The 19,662-nt window shown below is 38.2% G+C and overlaps 1 protein-coding gene across 1 annotated transcript in view; it reads left to right on the forward strand.

Moving 5' to 3' along the window:
- The window catches only part of ABCA13 (ATP binding cassette subfamily A member 13), a 176,935-nt gene that overhangs the window by 103,564 nt on the left and 53,709 nt on the right, over nucleotides 1-19,662 (forward strand). The window contains 9 exon segments of the mRNA XM_052788185.1: nucleotides 261-313; nucleotides 316-346; nucleotides 985-1,057; nucleotides 3,563-3,670; nucleotides 8,033-8,141; nucleotides 14,061-14,115; nucleotides 14,700-14,785; nucleotides 14,788-14,892; nucleotides 19,324-19,420. Of these exon segments, the coding sequence (XP_052644145.1) occupies nucleotides 261-313; nucleotides 316-346; nucleotides 985-1,057; nucleotides 3,563-3,670; nucleotides 8,033-8,141; nucleotides 14,061-14,115; nucleotides 14,700-14,785; nucleotides 14,788-14,892; nucleotides 19,324-19,420 (717 nt within the window).

The following is a 19,662-nucleotide window of genomic DNA, read 5'->3' on the forward strand; positions in this document are numbered from 1 at the left end:
TTTACAAAGAGAAAGATGGCCATGGGGAGATGTTGAGATTTGTTTAGCCATAATTGTATTGAATTTTCTCTACATATTCACATAGAGTTTTTAAAATTAGATCATTTTGCTGTTTTGGTATGTTTCCTATGCATGGATTTTATAGTTCTTTAGTTTCTTGGTAAACATGTAGGATCTTGAGCCTGAAAGTTTATAGAACTAGACATATTAACATGTTTGTGTTTCTTTTTCTGCCCCCCCCCGTGGCCCACTTTGAACAGCATTGAAGATGATAACCTAGGAAACCTTTCTCAGATTCTACTGAGATATTTCTCTGCGACCACACATGCATGCATTCAAAACAAGGGTAACTGTGAATATTCAAACGTAGCTACTTCCTTAATTGTAAATATTGTAAATTTAGTATCTTTTTTCTGTGTAATGTGGACTACCTTAAGCTTTTCTTGGCAGTGTAAGGTTAATGACAGAACTGTGATGATGAAGGAGCTGGCATCCAGGTAGGCTGGGTAAGTAGGCTTTATTGTGAAAGGTCTGATCTTAATCCCTTAAAAGTCAGTGACAGCTTTCTGATGAATTTCAGGAAGATTTCGATCGAGTATTGTGTCCATATGAATGATGGTTAGATAGTAATTACAATATTTGTTAGGAAGCATTCCAGATTTCCAAATTCAGGAATGCAGAGAGGTAAGCATGCTTTTCTTATCTTATTGCTACAAACACAACTCATGCAGCTCATTTGCTGCTTTATTATATAAATATTTTTAGTGAACCTACTTTGATACAAATGAGTAAAATTGATATAGCTTTAGACACAGCTGCCACTGTGATAAAATGCTAAGAAGGTGTTCAAGATGCCAGATCTGCTCATTACCCTGTGGATTTCTTCTGTTACGTAATATATTTGTTTAATTTAATTAATTACTGTTAAGTAATATATTCCTTTCATTTAATGGTTGTTCTTATTGTTATATTTATTCCCATTAGAAAAAATAATTCATGTTGGCAGATGGAATCTACGTCACCCCAGGATTCATGCAGATGTGCAGCTGAACGAGAGGTATGTCATTTTATATTTACTTATGTATGTAAAAATTATGTGTGTGTATATTACATCTAATACCTTGACTCTTCTTTTTAAAGGGCTAGAGAAAGGGATGAGGAAATAAGCCCTCAGAGCACTGGCTTTGTTATGATTGGAGATTTCCTTCTGTTTCATCTAATGTTTGGGCTACATGTTCTGAAGTCTTCAGGAAAAGGGCTTGCACAATTTTGGTGTGTATATATATGTGTGTGTGTGTATGCGCTAGAAATGGCTACAGATTGATCTGAAATAACAGGAATCAGAGATGGCTGAACTATTCTCAGTAGATGCATCTTTGCTTTAAATGTGTTACAGAATCATAGAATGGTTTGGGTTGGAAGGGACCTTAGAGATCATCTAGTTCCAACCCCCCTGCCATGGGCAGGGACACCTTCCACCAGACCAGGTTGCTCAAAGCCCCATCCAACCTGGCCTTGAACACTGCCAGGGATGGGGCAGCCACAACCTCTCTGGGCAACCTGTGCCAGTGCCTCACCACCCTCACAGTGAAGAACTTCTTCCTGACATCCAATCTAAATCTACCTTCTTTCAGTTTAAAGCCATTACCCCTTGTCCTGTCACTACATGCCCTTGTAAAAAGTCCCTCTCCAGCTTTCCTGTAGGCCCCTTTAGGTACTGGAAGGCTGCTGTAAGGTCTCCCTGGAGCCTTCTCTTCTCCAGGCTGAAGAACCCCAACTCTCTCAGCCTGTCGTCACAGGATAGGTGCTCCAGCCCTCTGATCATCTTCATGGCCCTCTTCTGGACTTGCAACAGGTCCACGTCCTTCTTATGTTGGGGGCCCCAGAGCTGAACACAGCACTCCAGGTGGGGACTCACGAGAGCAGAGGGGCAGAATCACCTCCCTCGACCTGCTGGTCACTTAGGACTTCGCTTACAAAAAACCTAACATAAAACAAGGTTAAAACATTACATTTCCATAGTATCTGGAAGACTACCTACTTTCAAAAGGGCAGGGTAGGTGATACTAGCTGATAGAAGCTACCATGGAATCTGCATGTGAATGAGATTTAATTGTTAGTGTTTGATGTTTATTTGGATTGTGTATTTGAAAATAAAATAGCCTTCGAGGAAAGAAAGGATTTTGAAAAAGATAATGAATTTCTGACCTTCTTGACTAGTGAGTTTTCCTGCTGACTTGCTCTGAGGTTGGGTAATAAACAAGAATGTGAAACTGTGTCTGACGTGATAAATATATTTCCCTGGATGGGACCATTCTGTCAAATAAGTTCTCTCCTTCATAAAGACAGAAATATTTAGAGTAAGAGTTGCATCTGAGATATAGCAATGCAGTTTTGGGAAAAGTGGAAGGAAGAAACTAATTTTTTACTGTGCTGGGAATAAATTTGCCTCTAATAGTAGTGAGGTGTATACTTGAAATATGAGAAGCTTAAATAAAATGGGAATGGGAACTCACACAGGGAGAGGCCCAATTAACCATGAAAACTCAAATGATAGAAGTCACTTGGCAGTGGAGGCAGAACCTGTATCTGTGGGCTATGGAAAATCATTATCTCTGAGAGTGAATTTTAATTTTTGTAGGGTTGTGATGTCAAATAAGCATTAAAAATTTTCAGTTGATACACATAATGTACTTTATAAGGCTTCTGAGATATCCGATCATACTACCTGTCTCCTTTTATTTGGTTGTGAGAATATCCCACTGAATCATTACAAAACATTTTCCTTTATTATTCTCTGCAGTCAATCAATGAAATTTTTAGAAGCATATTGCATTAATTAGAATTTTGTTTTCATCTTATGCTCATCTGGTGCTTTTTTTGTGTTTCTTCTCAGGCACAACAAGTTAATAGCAGTCTTGCCTTTTTCATTGTTGTAAACCTTTCTAAATTTATATACAAGTTTTGATGTTTTCAAAACAAAACTGACTGACAGGGTTGCAAGAGAAATCACAGGTGGTTCTAATATGCAGGTGACAATTATTTGACATGCCTTATAAACATAAAACCATACATAATTTATTGAAAAGTTATCAAAGCTGAGAAAGGCAAATCCAGTTGAAAAGCAGTGCTGTAAAATCTACGTAAAAATTAAAAAATATGGCTAAATGTAGTGCCACTGATTTTTAAGAGTGCTTTACTTATTTTATGTTGTTGGTTTAACCTCAGCCAGCAACTAAGCACCGCGCATATATACAGACATGTCTATATACTAGACGTGATGTCACATGGTACGGAATACCCCATTCACCAGTTTGGGTCAGCTGTCCTGGCTGTGTCCTCTCCCAACTCCTTGTGCCCCTCCAGCCTTCTTGCTGGCTGGGCATGAGAAGCTAAAAAAATCCTTGACTTTAGACTAAGCATTACTTGGCAACAACTGAAAACATCAGTGTTATCAACATTCTTCTCATACCGAACTCAAAACACAGCACTGTAACAGCTATGAGGAAGACAATTAACTCTAAACCAGCCGAAACCAGGATATATGTATACTGGTTTTCAGATGTGTCCAAGTTTCAATACCTCTGCTCCCTAAGTGAAGAATATGAAAGGACTTATTTTGTATAATCTTTCAGGGTTCCTTGAGGAAGAATATTTAGTGACGTTTTCCAACAAAGCAAGGGAACCTTAAAATATCTAACTTTTGTTTACCCTTTGTTTATAAAAAACCCACAGTCCTTCCTGATCCAAAGCACAGACCTACATCACTGAGAATATAGGGGGTAGCTGACTTTAGCTGTTGGTTGTTATCAAGGCGCAGAGTCAGGCTAAGGTAACATGGAACCCCCTCCATGGTTACTTCTCAGAGCTTCCTCCAACAGTTGTATAATTGCCTCCAGGCATACCCTGGCTCTTCTTGCCACACAGTGAGTTATTTCAGCATCTCAGAGAAAGAAAATGTATATGCGTATGCTTCTTACAGCTTTGAACTCCAGTTCCATCAATCCTTCATTAGGAACTTGAAGTCCTAGAGGATTGCAGTAAGATGTGTTTTTTAATTGCTGCTTTTGTCCTATGTATCTTCAATAATTTTAGACTCTTATTTTGACATGCCTGCACTGTGGTTGTTATCAGGGTCCCTTTTTTTAAATGTCTTTGGCATAGAGCTCCACCTGCCATCAGCACAGGCATAAATTATAGTTACACTGTTAGTGAGTAAGCTTCGTATTTCAGACCCAAAGAAAATAGTGGAGTAGATTTATAAAGGGCAGTGTGTTATCTAAAACACCTCCTGGAAGTGGCTTTCAGCTGATGCAATGTCAAATTATTGCATTAACCTTTCAGTAATTAATGATGAGACTTTTACTTTGACCTTTCAGGCTTGTTCATGAGACAGTGAATGTACCATTTACATAGCCTTGTATGAAAGAAAATGAGAAATTTGCATTTGAAGAGACTTACTATATGATTCATTTCATTTTAGAAAATTTCTGAATCTTTATGTTATTTTTCTCCACTCAAAAAACCAATGTTTTTTCCAGTTCAAATTAAAAATACCTATTCAATACCTATTTTACTTTACTTAATCATACCATGTTGTATATATGACATACATGGTATACGCATGCACGCTGAGAACGTGTATGTGCGCATGCACAAGAGAGAATACCATGTGACAAATGTGGCTGATTAAAACCATTGATTATTGACATTCATTGACGATCACTGCTATGTGGCAAAAGCACACCACCTCCTCAAATTTTTTGTGTTTTCATGACTCTATATTCTTTGGTTTCCTTTGATAATGTGGGCAAAAATTTTTCCATAACGATTTCATAATTGCTGTTGTTTATAACATAATTAAATCTAGCAAGAACATATGGTAATTTTAAATAGTCCTGAAAGGCAATTTGTACTGTTTATGTGGCATTCTGAAGTGTGCGTTTTTCCAATCTCAAAGGTTGGGATTTGAGGCTTTACAGTAATAGTATAACTGTCCAGAAGAAGTTACATCTCTCCAGTCTAATCCCCTTCTCTCTGCCTCCCCATCATGAATCTGGTCCAGAAATGCTTAGGGATTTCTCTGCCCCTCCTCATCCTTTTTTCTTGATAGTCCATAGGTTAGTCAAAATGTCAGTCTAGCATTATTCTGGAATATTAACGGCAGGTAAAAATGGTATGGAATAATGGAAAACACATCTTTACAGAGCTGATACCTAGTGTGGTGAGGGGCCATGTTCTTCCTTGGGAAGGAATTTTATCAACCATGAATAGAAGAGAAAATAATGAAAATAAAAATAATCTATATATTTTTTCCATTGCTGATCTCTTACCTGCCCTCTGTAAATAATTACCTGTGTGGCACACAATAAATATGAGAGAGATTTCAGCTGGAACTAATATTTTTCCTTTTTTATATTTTACCTTGGCAATCAATTTAGAATAAGCCACAAGACTTTAGAAAAAAGAGCTTAAATGTATCTTCTGATGAACAACCTCAAATGCCTCTTTTGCCAGATTATAAACAATTAAATATCCAGCTTCAATTTGGTTATTTCCTGGTGGTTTCATTCAGTTACATAATGTAGCTTGAAAGAAGAATTCTAATTAATGTGTGGGATATTGAAATGTATTGTTATACACAATGTTCTGTTGTGGATTTTGTATTTTCATTTGAATATTGGTCACATTATTGGATTTCTAAGGTGTTCTGTGAACACTTCAGACCTTCTGAGGATGTCATCAGAATTTTGCTTTCTTGTTTTCTTAATTGTCTTTTTTTTTTTTCCAATACAATGAACACAATTGCAGTGGAGTTTCATTATGTATCTGCAACTTTCTATTCAGCACAAATCTTTTTTAAAAAAAGATGAAATAAGAAATGTGTGTGGGTGTGAAAAAGACTGGCTACCCTTGATCACTTGTTCATGTTTCTTCACTCTGGTTGCTATTTGCACAGGAGACCCAGCAGTGCAAAGATCTGCAGTTTTCCTCAGGACACTTAGGTTCTATTTCACTTAATTTCTTGAAAGAACTCTCTTTTGCTGATTGAAGAATGGGAGATCTAGTTTGTGTAGTAGTTTGTGGGAATTGAACTGGAGCAGAACAGAGGAGTTGCATGAGTTTGCAAAGCGGGAAAGAGTTTGGGATTTGTTCTTTTTTCTTTTCTTTAAACGTGGGGACATAAGATGCTGTTGAGATTTCAAGCAGTTGTGAAGACCCCATAAAGAAGAGTAGAAAATACGAAAGCTAATGCAAGCAAGAGCAGTGGTAGACCAAAGCTGCTCATTTTAAAAATAATGACTAACAGAGCTTATGGCAAAGAAGATTCAAGGGTGAGAGGCATAGGAGAAATGACAGTGGAGCTCAGAATAGCGTTTGAAAGCATCATATAGGATAGATGGGAGGAAATTGAATGGACAGTTAGAGTGTTGTAAACCTTACCTCACAACAGAGTACAATGTGGAGATCCAAACAAGTAGGTAGTCAGGAAAATAAATGAGAAGAAAATAATCATTAAGAGAGGGAAACAGAACTGAAGATTAGACAACCTGCACTGGGAAATGTAGAGAAGAATGCGGCAGGAAAAAAACAGTTAAAGTCTGGAACTAGTGTCCAAGTAAGGATTGTAACTGGATACTACAAGAAAGAAAAACCCAGAATTATCTGCAAGTAAATAAATAAAAAATATCTGGAAGTTTACACCAGTATCAAGAAGAGGCACATATCTATGGAAGAGTACTAGATGAGAACAGCATCAGAATGATGAGAAAAGAATCTTTAGGGAAGTTTCCAAGATGTAACTGTATAGATGGTAATTTTAGAAAGGATCTAAGAAAAGTGAAATCCTAGAATAAGCGTGTTAAGGCAAGAAAGACCTATATTAAAAGCTGTGCACTTTGCAGTATGATTCAGAATCCATACATAAAGTGAGAATTGCCTAGCATCAACCCGAGATGTACAAAATGCAGATTAGCAAACAGCTGATAGCAAATAGGGAAAGGTTAAGAGTTTTCCAACTGTATAAACAAAAAGGGGACATGAAAGGTTGCTGTGGAGTGAGGAATGGATAGTAATCACAGATGATTTTAAGCCTGTCACTGAAACTCGAAAACGCACATATATAATAATTTGACCGAGTTTTCAGTATGGATAATGTGGGTTCAAAGGCACTATGATTAACAGTAATGAGGCACAGAAACAGAATTAATTTCCAAAGGCAAAGCAAAACTTAAACCTTAGTATATTTGGTTTGGGGACATATCAGACTCTCAGCAATGATTCTAGTACCTGGAAGTGTGAATTTTGAGTATATTTATAAAGTTGGGGTGATTCTGCATGATTTGAGGATAAAGTATATGTTACAGCAGAATTGCTTCCCTGTGCTCCTCAGAAAGACTGGCTTGCCTTGTCTGCCTTAAAGTTTGCCCGTATTAATTTCCTCCATGGTTAACAAACCACAGATAATTGCTTGGTGAAGGTGAAAACACAGCTTTGTCCTTCATGGAAGTTTCATACTCACCTTTTAAATAGTGCCTCCTTGATTCTTTCTTTCCCCACTTTCTAGGATATTCTGTTCCTAGACATTTTATGCTGTGTATCACTTACAGGTATTATTTAGATAAGTCTTTTTGGAATTTCAGTAATGTTCTCCACTTGTAACACTGGTTTTACTCATCTTTTTGTGTTTTCAATTAAATTGGGAAATGTTATTTTTGCATTGTTTTTCCTCTATTTGTTTGAACAAATGTGTGTAAAGGAAGGGACACAGTGTTCCATTTAATCAGAGAATCTCAATTTAATAATTAACATAGGTGTACAGCTCCAACAGTAGAAAACAAACTGATGCATACTGTTGAAAGACCTGTACAAATTAACTGATTTTGTTCTGCCTAGTTCACCTTCCTGTATAAAGAGGTGTCATAACAGGAGAATTAGATATCTTTATGCAATTCTTCAAGGTATGGGAGCTTTAAGATCAGTGTTCAGATTCAACTCATTTTTGATTCACAATTTCCATTCTCTCTTCCAGGTGTAGTACAATCAAAAAGGTTTCCATTTGCTGCCGTCCTACTTAAATGAACTCAGTAACTTAATTCTGTGGCTGAATTTGCCTCCTAATATGGATTGAAGACAGTACGGTAATAGTCCTTCTTTAAGTCTTTTTACACATCTTTTTGAAAAGTAGTTTTTAAAGAGACTCATATAATTTTAAGTATAAAAACTTTTCATAGTATAAAGTAGGATTGCACAGTCACACATTGTTTGGGAGGGTTTGAAAGTGGAACTTTTAATTAAACAGAAGGTTTGTTTGTGTGAAGAATGTATTACACATTAAGGTAAAATTTGAATTTACAGCTCACTATGCCATATGAGTTTCTTACAGAGGACATTCATGTGGAATAATTGTAAATTGGTTTGCTACACTTGGGATGTTACTCCCTGTGAAACCACTGCTAGGGCTTGCTTAAATGGGATGATTAATGCACAATAGAGTGTGAATTTATGACTTGTCACTTTATCTCCTTACATAAATATCCAGGGTAAACTCAGAGTATCCTGTAAATTCACGCTGCAACATGATGTTCCATAGCATCCTGTCACTCAAGGAAAAGGAGAGGCTGGTGTATCTTACTATTTGTACATAACAAAAGAGAGAATAGTATATTTGACATCTGAATTCTCTGATTAAGGTATCACTGAACTGTATAAGAACTAGTTAAAATAAAAATTTTACAAACTGAGTTTTTAAAAAATGACTGCAGCCAAAGAATCAGCTGTTAACACAGGTGAACTTTTAGGATATTGAATCTAGTTTGAAATCTGGGCTTGATAGTTCAGGCTAACTTCTGTTCATTCCAGTTCCTTTCACTCTTAAGGTTGTTAAAGAGGAATTAGTTTGGTTTAGAGAAATTTAAAAATAGCTTATGACCAATTTTTAAGAGTTTTTGAAAAGTAGGATGGTTGTCTGTAATGGTATTGAAATAATTTTCAGTGTGTTTACAATGAAGAAGGAAGAAAGAAAATGAAAATCAGTGAAAAGGGGGAAGGAATCCTGAGTCACTGAAAATAGAAATTCATTAAGAAAAGTTTCCAGAATGTCAATGAAAAAAGAGTAATTGCTTGCTTTCAAGATGGCTGGGGTTTTATTTTTCTAAATGAATTATGAGAACAAATCAAAACTAATGTATTTCTGCAGAAAGTTTGAATTAAATTAAATCAGGTATTTTAATGAGAATTTTTAATAGAGGTCAATTTTTAATGAAGTTTCCCTGCACTTAATGAATAGTACTGATGCTAGCTTGTTTTCTGTAGCATTAGATATCCCATTCTGGAACTTAAACATTTAAGTCACCTTACTTTTATATCTGTCATGGAGTGCTGTCACTGAGTACTGCATTCAGCTCTGGGGCCCCCAACATAAGAAGGACGTGGACCTGTTGCAAGTCCAGAAGAGGGCCATGAAGATGATCAGAGGGCTGGAGCACCTATCCTGTGACGACAGGCTGGGCTGAGAGAGTTGGGGTTCTTCAGCCTGGAGAAGAGAAGGCTCCAGGGAGACCTTACAGCAGCCTTCCAGTACCTAAAGGGGCCTACAGGAAAGCTGGAGAGGGACTTTTTACAAGGGCATGTAGTGACAGGACAAGGGGTAATGGCTTTAAACTGAAAGAAGGTAGATTTAGATTGGATGTCAGGAAGAAGTTCTTCACTGTGAGGGTGGTGAGGCACTGGCACAGGTTGCCCAGAGAGGTTGTGGCTGCCCCATCCCTGGCAGTGTTCAAGGCCAGGTTGGATGGGGCTTTGAGCAACCTGGTCTGGTGGAAGGTGTCCCTGCCCATGGCAGGGGGGTTGGAACTAGATGATCTTTAAGGTCCCTTCCACCCCAAACCAAAAAAAGACAAACAAAAAAACCACCAGAAAAACCCCACAAAAACCCCCAAAACAAAATCAACAACAACAACAAAAAACCCCAACAAAAAACCTGGGGACTTAGCATCCAGATTACAGTTGAAAATTATAGTTGTCCCAAGGATTGTGGAAATTTTTTATTTTTGTTGTTCCATGGCATAGAAACACAATGAGCAAAACACTGCTTAATAAATATTTGAAGTCTTGGACTGTCATCTATACAAATATGGGCTCATTATATAATCTTCTGGCAGAATATGTTGGCTATGTCTCTGCAGAAGCAGAGTTTATGAACTAGAAAGCAGTTTACTTATGACTATATCTGTTGGAGAGGTGCAATAAAGATGGGTTGATCATGCTCTTGAGACATAATGCAGAGGGACCTGTCAGAAATCCTAAAAAGAGAAGTCAAGTTATCTACCTGTCTATCTGTATGTATATGTGTGTGTACACATATATGTATGCACATGTGTATACATGCACATATATGTGTGTGTGTATATGTGTGTATATGTGTGTACAGACAAACACATATGTACACTTTATTTTTTAAAAAACTCAACAGTTTTCCAATGCTATAAGGGACACTTTGACTTCTATCTCTGATTTAAGGATACTGCTCTGACAGAGAAGAACTATTTATATGCTTTTTTTATTAAAATGGTTATACGCAGTCCTGTAAATCAGAAGTCAGAAGGCTACATACTGTGTTTCAACACTGAAATCTATTCTTTCTGATTTTTTTTCCTCATGCAACCTCTGTTTATATGCAAAGTCAGTGCTAGAATCTTATTGGAAATTGCTGCAAGGAAGCTTGTTAGGATGTTGCAGAAATGCAGCTTTGTAATTCTGACTTACATTAGTGCCGTAGTTTTTTTCCCAGGATAACTTTTTCTACCAACAGAACCAGTGCTTCTGTATTACTTTTAAGTGACATAAAAATAATTTGACCCTTGAAAAGAGAGTGTGAGGACACAGCCTTTCCTTCCTTCACAAAAAATAAATCTTGCTTTACTGCAAGAGACTTATTTCAATAGGGTAGAACATTACCATGGATGTAAACAGAGTAGCAACTACTATGATATTGAAACAACCTTGAAAGAGGTCAACAGCTTATTTAAATGCTCATATAAATACTGAGGAACCCTTTCACTTACTGGTTATATCCTGTGGGTATTTCTTGAGCATGAACCCCACTGGAGTTCTCCAAAGTTCTCTGGAGGAGGGAAGAGTCATTACAGATGGTGTGCCTAGTTCTACCTGCTTTGCTTACAGGGACAGACCTAGTAACTTTCACAGGAGATCAGTAGTACTGGTCCCAGTTTGTGATAGGTTTTAGTGATAAGGAGCTGAGAAGGAGGCTAAATGCTTTTGTCTAATGTCTTTTCTTCAGTCAAACAGATACAGGGAATATAGACTTAGGATTTTTTATGAGAGTTTGAAGGAAGAAGTTGTACCCAAGAATACAGAGGACATATGCTACCTTGCACTGATTTATATCCCAAGGGATTTGTGTCTGTTTAAAAAACAGAAAAACAGTGATGATTGTTTTTCTTGTGTCAGTCCAAGTTACTGACTCTGCATCGTCCTGAGCGTGCAGGAGCACGGAATGATAGTTATTTTGTGATCAAAAATACTTCCTTTTTATTACTGTGTAATCTGATCTTCAAATCCTTTCTTTGCAAGTGGAGAGACTTCTCTTTTTTCCTCCCATATGGGATTATCAGGAAGCTTCTCTGTGAGGATGCTTGGCGAGTTACACCTTGCATCTTGTAATTTTCATGTAAAGAGTCGTATGGTTGTTGAAGAAAATGGGTGTGCCAGCTGGAGGTGCATTTAATAAAGCAACAGAAGTTAGCCAGATTGATTTATGTCAGTTTATCACAGTTAATGGATCAGATGTCTATTTTGGAATAGCAGTTCAGGAATACTTCCTGTATGAAAATAGCTCATCTTCTTTACCATGTAGATAGCCACCTCTAGCTTCATAATCATGTAAGTCTGTGTTTCTATTGTGGAAAAAATCTTAACTCATCTGTCTCACTGGAAAGGAAGCCAAATACATTTTGTTTTCTAGTGAGTTATAAATTCAGTGACAGATAATGAAAATGAACATGTTAATTAAAAAAAAAAGTGAGAAAGACTAATTCAACGGAGAAGGTAAGATGTACTGGGTCTTCGTCAAAACTCTTCAGCTCTGGCTGGTCTTCCAAGATTATGTGAACAATGTTTGTTATATTTTTAAATCTTTCTGAAATGCTGCATTCCTACCTTTAGATAATGTAATTGTGAGCAAATAAAAAATGGAATAATGAAGTAAGAGGAATAAAAAACTAAAAGGCAACATTTTTTGCTTAAGCCTAAGACAGAAATTCTGATCAAGTAAAACTGTTATTTTTCACACCTAATTGTATACAGTTGAGAATGTGTTTATCATGCTGGAATACAGGGGAAGGACTATTACCTACTTCTTAGGATAAGGCTATATGAAGAAAAAAGGAGTGGTAGTCATCTATAATGATGTCTATAACGTACAGCGGTCAAAAAAATTTCTTATGTGGTTACTCAAAGAACAGAAATGTATCATTATAGAAAGGCCTTGTGCAATGCAGCTGTTCCATCTCAAGGCTTCTATTGAAGTCATTGATTTTTTAAAAAACCTTTCATGCTAGGGCTCATTGTAAGCATTCACATAGCATCCTCATTTATTTCAGATTCAGTTCTTCAAAAGAGCTGAAGGGATCAAGAGACCCATTTTCAGCTGAGTTTTGGTGGAAAGTGACTGTATAGTTTCCTGATTGCTTTGCAAATTGTAACGTTAAACTTCTTTTCAAAGGAAACTGTGAAATGGCATTTAGTAGGAACCTTCTTAACTATGTCTGGTTAGTGGGGGAGAGAGTAAAATATATATCATTAATGAGGGCGCTGCCTTTGAAATTCTCCATGAAATATAATTCGTAATTTTTAGTAAATAGTAATGTCTCATTCTATACAAACACTATAGTTTTGCTTGAAGATGAAGAATGAAAAATTAAAGGGGCAAAAATAAATGTATAGATATACTCTGTCAGACTGCACTGGAACAAAGACAATTTTTATCTTTACACAGCTGGACCCTAACAAAATATGATGAAGTGTGTTCAATCAAGTGGCATCCTGCAGAGTCCATCTAAGGCTACCAAAAATTTATTTCTTTGCCAAAGATACTGGGAAGATTATAACTACTGTTAGGATGTTGGGTTTTGTTTGTTTGTTTGTTTGTTTTTTTAAATTGGGACCAGCATGGATTTATTTAGATACTCTAATCAGATAGATAGTGCTGGTTTGATCTCACTGGTATTACGTTACAGCTGGCACACCTGTCGGGTACACATGCAGAAGTAAGTCAGGAACAGCATCTAGACCAGTCAGACAGCAACTTTTGCACTGGCAAAGTTTTGCACTCCCCCCCCATCCCATTTTTATTCTTTTCCTTGAAAAGAAAAAAAGCAAAAAGCCACAGGTTTTGTTGATAAACTACCTTCCAATTCTGAATTTCAGTTTGCTAGATTGTTACCGGCTGGTTGTACCAAGAACCAAAATAAGCCTAAGAATGCATTGCCTACTCAGGATTTTTCTTGGTCTCCCAAACTGGGTATCTTTTTAATTTAAAGCTCTACAGTTTCTATCTGAGGTGTGCCTTTTTTTTGTGAATTTAGCTGAACAGTTTTTCTCTGCAAAACATCAGCCATTGAAAAATGTTTTTAGCAATGATAAAATACCAAGTAAATAAATTTCAGTAACAACTTGCCCTACTCCAGAAGATTAGGTATATGAACAAATTCTACTTTAGGTTTTGTATTCGATCTCTTCTGTGATGTAGATCCTGCAGCAATATACAACACCGTTGAACCCATTTCTGCAATTCAGAATGCAGAAAAGCAGCTATTACTTATGTTTTTTCACTAGATTTTGGTGGATCCAGACTCTGGAAATCACTCAACAGGAGACAGTATTTGGTTTGGCAGCTTGGTGGCTGACCTCTTTTCTGTTGCTTATTAAGTATTTAGCCTTTTCATTCATCTTGTGTAATAACAGGTCAACAGTGTACTGGAGAACTTGAAGTCCTGATGTAGCACTTACCATTTCATAATTTATTTTTCTTTTCACAGGGATCACACTCTACAGCCAAGCATATGGAGGACCCTTGCTGGATGAGGACAAAATGTGAGCAAACTCTTCAAATATACAACAGTTGCAATGAGCAGACAATTGAAACTATTAATTCAATGAGCATATATGTTGCATGCAATAGATGTTGTGACTTGATGGATGCAATTCAATTCCACAGAGTGAAGCATTTTCTCTGGTCTGGTGTTTATATGTCAAGTCTACTGTTTATATCAGATATAGTTGCATTATTTTGTAGAGAAAAATACTGAATTTATGCTGACTGCACTTTACAGTGTGAACAGGTCATGACTTCTTCAAACAGGTCAACTGCTTCACATGATTGTCAAGTTTTTAAATTTTAATCTTATGTAGGGATGAAATATTTGCAAAAGCTTCACTTTACTATTCAGACTTTAAACACACACTGTTCTGTAACTCGTGTATAGTTTCGTAACTTACATCATGCTCCTGTTCTCTAATTAGATGTTGACAGGGTACAAACATGGTGTTTGCAAACAGGATTAAGGTCCTAACGTCTAGTGTTGTTTTGGTAAGAAGTTGGCTTTGAAAATGGTTGGGTTTGGTGAGGTTTTTTTCCCCATTATGTTTTCATTATGTCATTTTGCTTTGTACCCTAGAATGGAGAATGTTTGTCAGTGTGGGGTAGCACTGTGTATCATGCTGGGTTTCTCTATCCTTACCGCATCCATTGGAGGTGCCATAGTGAAAGAGTATCTGGCGCAAAACGCTTGCAGCACATCACAGGCCTGGATTACAAAACTTACTGGCTTGCTAACTTCTGCTGTGATATGGTATGTATCATGTGGGGCAGCATGTGTTCAGGTATACATTTTTAACTTGCTTGTCATAAATAAGCAAAAGGAGATACAGTCACAAGACACACGAATAAGATTTGAATTGTGCAGAGCAACAGCTCTTGGCTGTCATGTTAACAAGCATTTGGACGCCATTCCTACTTTAATACTGTCAGATAAAATTCTTTAAGGCAGGGATTACGTTCTTCGTTCTCCAAAGTTGAATTGTAAGGTAAAACATATGCTAGCTTTAGGTACGTACGCTATTTTACAAATAAAAGGAAGCTGGCTAGTCAACCTAGACAGAGAGAGTCTTCTACACAGCAGTTCATAGCAGGAGTTTCAGTGCTTTAAATTGCTACTGGCAAAATCTTTCAGAATATTGGAGAAGCCTGAAGATAGTAATCAGCTACTTTAAAGGCATAATTATTTGTCTGTTGGTGGGTAATATGAGAGATACTCGTAACTAGTACCTTTCATTTCTGGCAAGATAGACAGTAGAAAATACTATTAATTCACATACACAGAATAACCTAGATCAGAAATGGGTGAAATCTCCGTCCTGAACGTTTATTTTTCTCACACAAAGTAATTTCTACCATTGTTAGCTTTACAAATAGTATTGTCTGCATGCAGTTCATTAACAAATCTGAAAATCTTCCCTTCTTTTGAAAATACCACAGAAGTTATTATTTTTCCCTAAATTTTACCCTTTTAATCAAATGTAAAGGCAGGAATGCCACTGAGACCTGATTTTGGCAGGTTGGATTTAGGCCAACATAGTTAAATGAAATAGGAATTTTTCCTTACCTTCTTCAAGTTGGAGAAGCTGATTTCTGTTCAGGCCAATAAGCAAAGGCAGTGAAATAGAATTAACTTTCTCAAGTCACTGTTAGTCCCGTCACTGAGTTTTCATTGGCTGTGTAATGGAGATTGCTGGATTCCATTTAAGCATGGATTCCACAAATTATCTTCAAATATCTTTTTCAAAGGTGTTATGGGTTTCTGTGGCGCGGGGGGGGGGGAGGTGTAGTGGGGGAGGGGGCCGCAGGGTGGCTCCTGTGAGAAGCTTCTAGAAGCTTCCCCGGCTCCAAGTCCCACCCGCCTCTGGCCCAGGCCAAGACCGTCAGCGACGGCGGTAGCGCCTCTGGGAGAACAGATTTCAGAAGGGGAACCTGCAGTGAGTGAGGGGAGTGGAATGTGAGAGGAAGTCCTCTGCGGATACCGAGGTCAGTGAAGGAGGAGGGGGAGGAGGTGCGCCGGAGGAGGGGATGCCCCTGCAGCCTGTGGTGAGACGGCAGGCTGTCCCCCCCAGCCCACGGAGGGGAGCAGATGCCCCCAAGATGGCCGTGACTCTGTGGTAAAGCCCGCGCTGAGGCAGTCTGTGACTGAAGACCGGCCCGCGGAAAGGACCCAGGCCGGGGAAGTTTGTGAGGAACTGCAGCCCGCGGGAAGGACTCACCTTGGAGAGGTTCGTGAAGGACTGTCTCCCGCGGGAGGGACTCCACAGTGGAGCAGGGCCGAGTGAGGAGGAGTCCTCCTCCCCCTGAGGAGGAAGGAGCGGCAGAGACAAGGTGTGGCGAGCTGACCCCAACTCCCGTCCCCTGTTCCCCTGCGCCGCCGGCGGGAGGAGGTGGAGAGAACCGGGAGCGGAGTTGAGGCGGGAAGGAGGGAGGGCGGGGGGGAAGGTGTTCCCAGGCTTGGGTTTACTTCTCATTGTCCTTGTTTTGATTTGATTGGTAGTAAATTAAATCGATTTTGTTCCTTCCCCAAGTCGAGCCTGTCTTTTGCCCATGACCATAATTGGGGAGTGATCCCTCCCAGTCCTTATCTCGACCCACGAGTGTTTCTTTATATTTTCTCCTCATCCCGCCGTGGCCGGGGGGGCGGGGGGGGAGGGGGAGAGTGAGTGAGCGAGCGAGCGGCTTCGTGGTGCTTTGTTACCGGCTGGGCTGAAACCACGGCAGCAGGTGACTCTTTAAAAACTAAAACATGGCTCCATTATATACGTGTATATATATCTGTGTGTATATATAAGGCATATGTGTACGTCCCTTACTGAAAGGCTTTTTCATAGTTCACTTGTGATGAGGCTTGCTATAGTATTAGTTGAGTGTTTGGCAGGAGTTTGACATTAGGTCATCTGCTTCTGGGAAGGGGATAGAATTACTGTTTTTAAAGAACTGTGGTGCTGTTTGTTGATAGCTCACTTGTCAGAGAAGGTGTTTTGGGTTGGGAGACTGGTTTCAGAGGCAATAGTGAACAATTGGAGTCACCTGGATTATTCAAAAGTATAAAAGATTTAAAAAAAAAAAGTCACCTGGATTATTCAACAACCCCACCCCCCAAAAAGTATGCAAAAATTCCTGGCCCCAGAGAAGGGACATAAATTTTCTGCACCTTGCTTAACACACTAGGTCATGGAAGGAAGGACTGGGATCCAGCATAGGCAACACAAACATGAACTAGCCTGGTCAGGAACAGAGATTTTTGGAACACTGTGTTCTCATTCAGACTATTCTAAATCTGAAGCATTAGAGCTTCACCCATCCATGCTTGAAATCAGGATTTTCACACCTGAGCAAGCTTGGAGTAAGAGCACATTTCTCCAAATGTTCTTTACTTGGCCAGTCAATCCTTGTATTCCATTTTCTGCCGTGTCAGATAAGAGGGCTTGGTTAAAAACTCAGTCCTTCACCATTCAGTTTCTCCTTGTGCAGCAAAGTCAACTCCTCGTTATTTTCTGCCAATCTCTTCCTTTCAAAATGTTCTCACAAATTCAGCACAGTACTGCATGATCAATCATGATCCTGGAAAGAACAGACACTGCTTTAAATGTTAATTGTGCTGCAGATCATTTAGGGACACTGAACACATGAATATATGAACTGTCAAATTTGAAATCCCTCTACATGTTTTAAGTATTACAGCCTGTGTCCTGTATTATTGGTAGCATAATCTTTACTAGACCTGCAGAAGTATTTGATTTACGAAATTGCTGTCATGAGAATCAGGCTGTTCTTACCATATTTATACATGTGAATGGTATTCTTTACTATGTTCAACAAATGGAAAATATGTAAGTGCTAAGAAAATTTCATGACAAATAGAGATGTTTTGTTCAGATTAAGCTTGTGTCACTAGAGAGGCAAAATTAAGGTTATTTTATTTGTGCATGCCCAACTTCTATAACACACCATGATTTCAGGTAAGATTTCTAGTAGAATTCAATGTTTATAGTTACTTATGTTTTTCTAGAAAAAAGTCCAAGGTCTGTTGAAACATACTTGGACTCAGATGCTTTGTGGCTTCTCTACCATATTTTTTAAACAGCTCTAGGGTAACTGAAACCTAAATCTGTGGAGTGGTATGGTATGGTATGATATTTGTATATGGCACTGAATAAGGTACACTGTGAACAAGATGAGAACATTACGTCTCTCTAAATTTCACTCCATTGCCCTTCTCTTAAAAAAATTTCTGCCTTCCCACTGGCAAAGAAGTGATGCCCTCTGCTTTAATTTTGAACAGGTTTGCATTGTACTTTAATATGAAAGTCCAATTTTAACGATAAGGATGTTGTTCTACACTGAATGTTTAGCTAGACCTTGATGTGTTTCCTCTATTGGAGTTGCATCTCAGAATCTCAGGTATATTAGGATAAGGTTAAATATTACATAAGCAGAAATGGAGGCAGTCACTGCCCTAATGAGCTCAGCTTCAATGCACAGAGCAGGCAGACACTGAGAATGGAACTAAGGACAGATTTTCACATCTTGCCATTGCTAGATGCAAGCAGAACCCATCTCTCTTGAATACTTGGATATGAATCCCCTGTACCAATGACATCTTCCCCTGCTTAAGTATTTGGTTACCATTATGTCAAAAGACTAAACAGAGAAACTGCTTTCCCTATTGCCTAATGGCTGTAACTCTTCTAAATATTATGTCTGTTCCCATTAAAAGTTGTCATTTGCTTCATCACCACACATGGTCCTTCATTAAAGTCTCTTGTAAAATTGTATCCTTACTATTCTCCTATGACTAAAGCACCAATCAGTGAAACTGCTTTTTCTGAATCCAAGACTCTGTATTCACAGTATAATTTGATGTTTTGGAGCAACAGTCCCATATGGACTCATTATCTGGAAGAGTTAGCTTGTTAAATGGATGTATTGGAAAGGTCAATAGAAATGGAATTAAGGGGAATATTCTATAGTCAGATTTTTTGTCGGGCTGTTTCATGTGTGTATGTGTAAGAGCAAGTGTGGACTATGAAATCTTGGAGCTCTTCCGCCTAATTCTTCCTAATTTACAGTGTAATTGTATTTCAAATATGGAAAAGTTAATTTAGTAGAGCCCTTCTATGCTAATTAAGTAAGACCAGTAAGAGATGCTCACCTAAGTGCCTTTTTTCTTCTGTTTCTAGCTGTTTTACATGGTTCAGTCACCTTGTGTGTTGGTGTTATTAGTGGCTTCCAGCTATCAGCCTTCACTTGCTGAAAGAACTTGGCAGCCACTATACTCCTGCTGATATTCTTTGGGTATGTGATTGGAAATGCTACTATGGGATTACAGCTTGTAAGAAATAAACAGAAATCTTTAGACTTGGTTTGCACCTGCTGCTGGATGCATGATTTTTTCTCTTTGGAAATGATTATGATTCAGCAAAATATAGTGAGAAAACAGGCTGAAACATGAGTTTGAAAGTTTCACATGAAAGGTGGAGGGAGGTTTGCTCACACACTAAAAAAAAAACCAAAAAGGAAGAAAAAAAAAGGACTGG

Source organism: Harpia harpyja, chromosome 5 (genome assembly GCF_026419915.1).
Source record: "Harpia harpyja isolate bHarHar1 chromosome 5, bHarHar1 primary haplotype, whole genome shotgun sequence".
Classification (NCBI taxonomy): Eukaryota; Metazoa; Chordata; class Aves; order Accipitriformes; family Accipitridae; genus Harpia; species Harpia harpyja.